This window comes from Eptatretus burgeri, chromosome 4 (genome assembly GCF_056783735.1).
Source record: "Eptatretus burgeri isolate ZD-2024b chromosome 4, Ebu_testis_v1, whole genome shotgun sequence".
Classification (NCBI taxonomy): Eukaryota; Metazoa; Chordata; class Myxini; order Myxiniformes; family Myxinidae; genus Eptatretus; species Eptatretus burgeri.
This window is the reverse complement of record NC_140964.1, coordinates 6,353,210-6,361,209: the sequence shown is the minus strand read 5'-3', so window position 1 is coordinate 6,361,209 and position 8,000 is coordinate 6,353,210. Positions and strand designations below refer to the sequence as shown.

Below are 8,000 nucleotides of genomic sequence, written 5' to 3'. Positions count from 1 at the left end.
CGTCCCCTCCCAGATCTTGGTCACCTGGTTGTTTCTGCCTTGGCTTGGGTAGGTTCGTGACACATGTGTGAGGGCACATGAGCACATTGCAAGGGTGCAGCGAGCCCTCGATGAAGCGCTGGCGTGTCTCTGACAGGTGGATTCCACCCAGAGGGGTCTTTGGTAGTGTGTTTGCTGGAACGAGCGCCAAGCAGTAAACGCCAACTTGGTGTATTGAATCAATCGCCTGGGAAACGGCACATCACAAGGAACAAGAGAGGAACATGATTGAAATTTTCTTGTCGAGGTGAATTGATGTCGTTCAAGGATGATTATTATAAAAACAAAAATAACGAGAACTGTCACTTTATAACTGCTGGCAGTGATGACCGGGTTCCAAGATATCTGCCTTTGATACAACATGGGATTGATGAGTTACGGACCGAGTAACACGCTGCGTTCAATCTATTTATTATGTACGTAGTTAGCCATTTTTCCTGAATACATAATCGTTATCAATTGAATAGGTGTTTAAATAACCTGAACAAAAAGTAACAAATGTCACCATGGGTCCACAGGGAAAACCGGTAATCCCCCGAGTAATACGAAGCCCTCCGCACATCCCTCTACTATGCGGAATTGATGAGTTATGGACTGAGTAACACGACACGTTCAATCTCTCCATTATGTAAGCAGTTAGCTCTTTTTCCTGAATAAATCGTCGTTATCAACTGAATTGGTGTTTAAATAACCGGAACACAAAGTAATAAACGTGGACACCACGGGTGCAGAGGGTAAACCGGGAATTCTTCTGAATCTAATGAGGGCCCACACATTTCTTGACGATGTGGGATTCACAAGTTATGGACCGAGGAACAGACCACTTTCCATCTATTTATTATGTACACAGTTGACCCTTTTTGATGGGGGCCTCGGAGGTATCAATTGAATTGCTACTCCTGAACCCTCAAACGCATACAGGTGCAGCCAAGTGAGCCATATAAAAAAACTAAAAAACATTCTAAAAGTTCTCAGATTCAAACAATTAAATAACTCTGGCTGCGAGATATTGTGGCTGATCAGGTTGAAATTTAAAACATACATTCCCCATGTCTACTCGATCATAATTGTGAAGTTTGACATTGACTGATGAAGCAGTTGCAGAGAAAATATTTTTTAATATCTTAATTCAATCCAATATGGCTGCCAAATCATGTGGCGGATTGGGTTGAAATTTAAAACATACATTCCCCACGTCTACTAGATCATAATTGTGAAGTTTCACATTGATCAATGTAGCAGTTCCAGAGTAAACATTATTTAATATTTTTCTTCAATCAAATATGGCTGCCAAACCATGTGGCATCAATTATTCATTAACGAACGGGGAATGTGTGTGTGTGTGAAGTTTCCCCTCGATCTGCCCAGCCATTCTGGAGAAGATTTTTGAAGGTTTTATGGTTAATTCAATATGGCCACCAAACCATGTGATCTATCAATTAGTCGTTAACAAACTTGTATCCTTTAGTCTTGGGGAACATGTGTGCAAAGTTTCACCTCAATCTGTTCAGCCGTTTCAGAGAAAACGACTTTTTTCTTTCTTTTTTTTGTTAAACAAGATGGCTGCCGTACCAGGTGACCGATGGCGTCATAATATATTTTTTCTCCAGTAGGTTGTTGCGTAGATGATGCTCAATAAATTTCAAATTTTTTGGACGCAGCATTCTGCTTATCGAATTTTCACTGGGATACCACTTCACCAATGACGTCACGGTTTGCACCACTTACACCCCTTGTGGAATTCTTATCACGAGCCAAGTTTCAATTTTTTTTCCACGGTGGGTCATTCCGTGTCAAATCAACAAATTTTCAGAAAAGTTCCAGGTCGACCATCTCAGATTTTCATGATTTTTTTGTGTGGGTTGTACAAATATTGAACAGAAAAAATGTAAAATATTAGTTCTGTATTCCAAGGAGTTATTGAGATATGACCCCTAGAGCGTGTCAAGGTTGGTTGAAGAAAAATGACCCCCCTAATTACCCTTCAATTTCAGCAACCCATTTCTTGGCATCTGTTTGAGATAAAGCAATGAATTTTTTTTTCCTAATGCAACTTTTATGGTATTTTAAAGAAAAAAATAAAGCCGGATATATTGCAGAAAAAATGAGGCCTGCAGCCACCCTCAAAAATGGTAAAAATCAAAATAGCACAACTGAAACGGGCAACTTTGAACCATGTTCAAGTACCTTTCATTTATTGTCACCCATGTAATTTTTTGTATGAAAAACATACTAAAATGTCTACCAAAATATGAATTACCAGGTGTCTACTGCATTTATTTTTTATTTTAGGCCCTTTCAAAAAGGGAAAAATATGAAATTTCATGATTTTCAGGTCAAAAAAATCACATGTGGCTACCTTCAAAATATACGTGCTTGGTATCAAATGAAAGCTCCTTTCATGCACTATAACTGTACCAAATCTCATTAGTTTTATAGCCATCCTTCATGTCCTACCAACCCCATCAATAAAGCCCCAAAACGAATTTGACTCATTACTGGCAATGTCATTTGTGAGCTGTTAAGTCAATTAATTTCTGTCTCACTTAAATAAAAATTTTCAGGCATTAAATACCAAAATATCAATGCACAAACCAATTCTCACATGTCTATTAAGGTGATTTTTTTCCATTACACATCTCCAACATGGTGAATAATTGACCCATCTGTAAGTACCCAGTAATGCTAATGAGTAAAAATACACTTCCAGAGGAAATGGTTTTGTTTGTTTGCTTTTATATTTAAAAACTTTTAGCATTGAACAATAATGTGTTTCACCTTTGAGCATAAAGAATTAAAGTACTCGAGTCTTTAATCTGAAGCTGACTCAGGATCTATTTTTAGCATAGCCTAGTTCTTGGGATGGCTTATTTTTAAACTTGGGGTGGTGTGCAAAAGTTTCTGAAAGTTGTAATTTGGAAGTACACTAACAAGATGGACCTGGTCTGCAGAAAATTAAAAACTTGTACTGTTGGTTGTATTCTTCAAGAAGAAACAGAATGTCATAAAACACCCTATTGCAGGTAAGGTTTTTATAGTTATTACTAATACAATAAATGCATACAAAGGGCAATTTTCAAATGCATGTCTGATTCTTTCTAAATTATACTGTCTGTATTTTATGAATCAGTAGTTGAGCTTATGTGTGCAATACTTTGATGACATTGGATTCTAAACAAAACTTGCACAATATTATCAGTGCCTGAATTGGCTGAATAACTTCAGTAATATGTGATTGAGTAGTAATCACAGTAATATGTGATAGTAATATGTGATATCACAGTAATATGTGATATCAGTAATAGGTCATTTTAAGGGATCAACTTTGAAGCTTTCAAGTGGAAATTAACAGTTATTTTGATTCATGGCCTGGCCACACTGACATTGCATTGCGTTGCATTTTTTGTAAGGGGTTTTGTACTGTGTGCTATAAATAGATTTAACGCACTGGCGTTGTTTAGCTTTATTGATGGGGTTGGTAGGACATGAAGGATTGCTATAAAACTAATGAGATTTGGTACAGTTATTGTACATGAAAGGAGCTTTCATTTGATACCAAGCACGTATATTTTGAAGGTAGGCCACATGTGATTTTTTTGACCTGAAAATCATGAAATTTCATATTTTTCCCTTTTTGAAAGGGCCTAAAATAAAAAATAAATGCAGTAGACAACTGGTAATTCATATTTTGGTAGACATTTTAGTATATTTTTCACACAAAAAATTACATGGGTGACAATTAATGAAAGGTACTTTAACATGGGTCAAAGTTGCCCGTTTCAGTAGTGCTATTTTGATTTTTTACCATTTTTGAGGGTGGCTGCAGGCCTCATTTTTTCTGCAATGTATCCGGCTTTATTTCTTCTTTATATACCATAAAAGTTGCATGAAGAAAAAAAATTTCATTGCTTTATCTCAAACAGATGCCAAGAAATGAGTTGCTGAAATTGAAGGATAATTAGGGGGTCGTTTTTCTTCAACCAACCTTGACACGCTCTAGGGGTCATATCTCAAAAACTCCTTGGAATACAGAACTAATATTTCACATTTTTTCTTTTAAATATTTGCCCAACCTGCAAAAAAAAAAAAATACAAAAATCCGAGGTGGTCGACCTGGAGGCATTTGTTGATTTGACACGGAATGACCCCGGTGTGATTTTGGAGATCGAGGGATCCAAAGTTTTTCGGTTTTATAAAGATGGCGCCCGTACCATGTGACCTGTGACATCATAATTAGCACTTAAAATTTTTACGAAAAAAGACACATACCATGGTGAAAAATTCATGTTAATCAGAGTAATATTTGCCGAGAAAATGAATTTAAAAGCGAGAAAACAAGAAAATTGCCGGCGGAATAGAAATTACAATAATCACAAGAAAAACAAGAGGTTACCCAGCCTGAAAGGCTTGGTACCCTAATGATGAGATGTCGAAGAGGGGTGCGGCAGAACTGTATGAGACTCAGCACCTGCAGAACACGGCTCATCCACTGGAAACTGTCTTCCTCTGAGGCATCTGGCCTCTGCTCAGCCACGACCACGATGCGCTCGTCATGGAGAATGCTCACCGAGAACACAGTGATTCTACACGCGGCGAATACAATGTCCCAGATTCAATCAGGTCAATCCGACGTAGAATTCCCAACCACATTAAACGGTCATCACAAAATGAACAGCCTGGAAGGAACTGAGAATGTAGAAAACGAATGAGCAACTTCCTGCCAGTGGGCCGTCAATCTACCCGTCAAATCCAGTCTTTGTGTTGGAATTAGGACTACCGCACGCATCCTGAAACGACTGCGTTCACCCTCAAAATGGGTCATCGGGCCACAACGTGGTCATAAATGAGGTGCATTTTACGCACCGTGAGCACGTGGTGAACCCACCTGCCTCGATAGACAAACTTCATCGGCTCAACGGCAAGCGCTGTAGCGACGACATCGTCTGCGTTGTGTCGTCGCGTGGCCACCACCATCAGCCCGTCCATTTTTCCGACCACAAAAACAAGGCCACCCTGAAACAGGGGAAAAGGAGAGTGAAGATCGAAATGAGGACCGATTATAGCAGAAGATATTTCAGAGTTAAACAATTAAAGAACATGTTTGTTAATCTCAAGTGGCAGCCAAGATGTAAATTTTTTTGGATGCCAAGAATAATGCTGCGTCTTCCTTACCGGACCAATGAACCCCAGCAAGCCACTTCGTACGAAGGGGAAATCACTGCTAGGACAACCGCTCCCATCCACCGGATACACCTGCGCGCAAAATATTACAAGCAAAGTATAGGCCAAGCAGGTGTCGGGAGATGAGGTCATTTCGACCTTTTTCGATTTAAAACCAAACAGGGATCTAGTTGCAGGTTAACGACTCGATGGCTCACCTCAAAGGTGCTCTTAGTGATGCCTGATAAACCATAATACGAGGTTCCTGTGCAAGGTGAGCTCACGCAAAGCTCACCGACCTCATCGGACTGACAAAGGTGAGGCACACCTTCTGGCTGGACCACGCACACAACAGCTGCAAATACAGAGATTTCGCTTTGTCACGATATTGCGTGCATTACGTACATGGCGGTGGTACACGTGTGTGCCCATCGGAACATCAAATTGCATGGCTGCATCTCAGCTCCTAAATTCACACGTTTGATAATTCATGACACGATTCGTCGACCAGCATTCACAACACATCGCACCTACCTCCAGGAATGACGTTCCCAACATCCTGTACAGTGAGAGCCGAGAGCTTGTCCTCGGAGTCTACGCGGATAACGCCATGGCTGAGAGCATTCATGGACAACACGCCTCTCCCTGCCGGCAAGGGTGCACCATCTTCACAAGGCCTGTCACACAAGGACATGCTTGGACGGAAAACCTTCCTGCAGTCCGTTTAATACATGAACAACACAATCTTAGCAGGAGATACTGACCTGCGAATAGCTAATGTTAGGACCTCAGCAGAGCTTGCACAAGGACAGATCACCTCGGGCTGAAGACCTTTGCTCTGGAACACATTCAGGAAAGCATCGCAGGACGAGATGGACCCTGTAGCGGAACGAAGCCGCAAATCAGATGAGACAAAGATAGTGTTACTTCTTGTAAACAATGACCAACAGCAGAAAAAAACAAACAACCAAAGATTAGATAATGATCCGCAGACAACAGCAGACAAAAAGGTCAAAGTTTGTACGAATACCGCAAGAACATTTGATCTAAAGTAACTCGCAATCTGAGGGTGCCTTCAACGGCAATTCTCATGCAAACAACAGCAGGTCTCGTTTGTGATGCCGACTAGTTCAGGTCCTGCTGTCTGGCCCGTATTAAATATCTCGACATGTAGGCCAAGTCTTTACCCCAGAGCAAAAATTATTGGGAATCAGTGCAGACAAGTTATTACAGATAAGCTGTGTGAAACCCAGCTCCATTGTCACAATCAATACAATCAGATGGTCCTGTGCATCTGGTCATGGAAATTGCAAGATGGGCAAACAATTACCTTCGCCCTTCTTGTGATGACAATAAATACAGAAATCTACTTTGGCCGTGATCGAAACCCCCATTCAGCGGGTCAAAGGTACAGTGCACCTTCTCAGCTGGGTTATTTGGGTCTCCCTATCAGTAGTATGAGGAGCAGCTGTTAGAGTGGATAAACCCACATACATTACTCGAGCAATAAAACCCCCAAAACGTCACAAACCAAATGCTAATTAACGATGACACATTCCCATAAGATTTTGAAAACGTAGACATTGAAATCATTGAAGATATGGTGCATCGATGGGATAGCATGAAGAAGATGAGTGGAAGTTTATGACACACTGGATATTTGTTTTATGCAGATATTCCCAACATCTATAATCGGATATTTGGCCGAACGAATGTCTATCAAAAGACAACACATTTGAGGCAAACAAGGACTGCCAGCATTTGGATGTGGGACAGCCGAATGGAGTGGGGGATTCCATGTGCGATTCCATTAATTATGTTGTTGAGCTGCAGGTTAAATACTTGAACAACACAAACGCATCAATATTCATATTGCAATGCTCAGAATTATCCAAAATCGTTCCCCTCGAAGCAGACTGCCACAAAGAGGTCCCATTCGAGAAGAGTCTTAGCAATGACAGGATTAAGAGCACAACGCTGCACGACGTCGGACCTTCAGTTTTAGGGGTTCTTCCATCACGCCGAGCAATTCACTCACAGGGATTGGCTCCGTCGGCCACGATGAGCATGCGTAGAGATCCGAATCCAATGTCCCTCTGGTCCCGATGAGCCACCAGTGCCCAGTGCATGTCGCGTGACTTCACACAGGCCACCCGCGCTGTCTCAAACACATACGGACGATCCGTAAGCACAAAGGAACTCATCATTGCTTCGATGAGAAAAGTTGAAGATACAGGAAACAAGAATACCACGGCCTCGACTTTTGAGAACCCCACCTATGGAATGAAGTTCAGTGATAAATCGCTAAGGCACCTGGAATCACTTCCCACATCCACTCTGAGGGTTTTTCTTAATGATGTTAAGTTGAAATCAACCACTGAGTTTATATCGAAACCGAACCATATGCCGAGTGTGATGTCACAGATCCCCATTTGCATTTGACATCCAATGCCTGTACCCATAATAGGTTTCCCTCACTAAATATAAAGGATGCACAGTGCCCACCCCCTCCCTTTCATCATCCAAAAGTCAAATCAAAGTTAAAAAAAAATCAAATCGTTGTTAGATCATGCTTATCATATCATCCCCTTTACTTGGAAGAAACAAAATGGTCATAAAGCACAAGATGTACATCTACAGCAAATGGGTTTAACATGAGGTTCTCTGTCAGACAAAAGTAATTAATCGCGGATTGTGATCCAATCAGAGCGAAGCAGGAGAAATCGGGGGACAATCGGCCTTGTCTCTTCATCCATCCATTGGGGCCATCCTCTGTGCAGAGCGTTGGTGCTGCTTAAGCA

The 8,000-nt window shown here is 41.1% G+C and overlaps 1 protein-coding gene across 1 annotated transcript in view; it reads right to left on the bottom strand.

Moving 5' to 3' along the window:
- LOC147027393 (disco-interacting protein 2 homolog C-like) overlaps window positions 1–8,000 on the bottom strand; it is a 220,336-nt gene that overhangs the window by 779 nt on the left and 211,557 nt on the right. The window contains exons 17-24 of the mRNA XM_085876123.1: window positions 7,238–7,357; window positions 5,964–6,078; window positions 5,734–5,876; window positions 5,418–5,554; window positions 5,212–5,292; window positions 4,925–5,052; window positions 4,508–4,622; window positions 25–226 (exon numbers count right to left, since the gene is read on the bottom strand). Coding sequence (XP_085732249.1) covers window positions 25–226; window positions 4,508–4,622; window positions 4,925–5,052; window positions 5,212–5,292; window positions 5,418–5,554; window positions 5,734–5,876; window positions 5,964–6,078; window positions 7,238–7,357 — 1,041 coding nt within the window. The remainder of the gene's footprint in view (window positions 1–24; window positions 227–4,507; window positions 4,623–4,924; window positions 5,053–5,211; window positions 5,293–5,417; window positions 5,555–5,733; window positions 5,877–5,963; window positions 6,079–7,237; window positions 7,358–8,000) is intronic.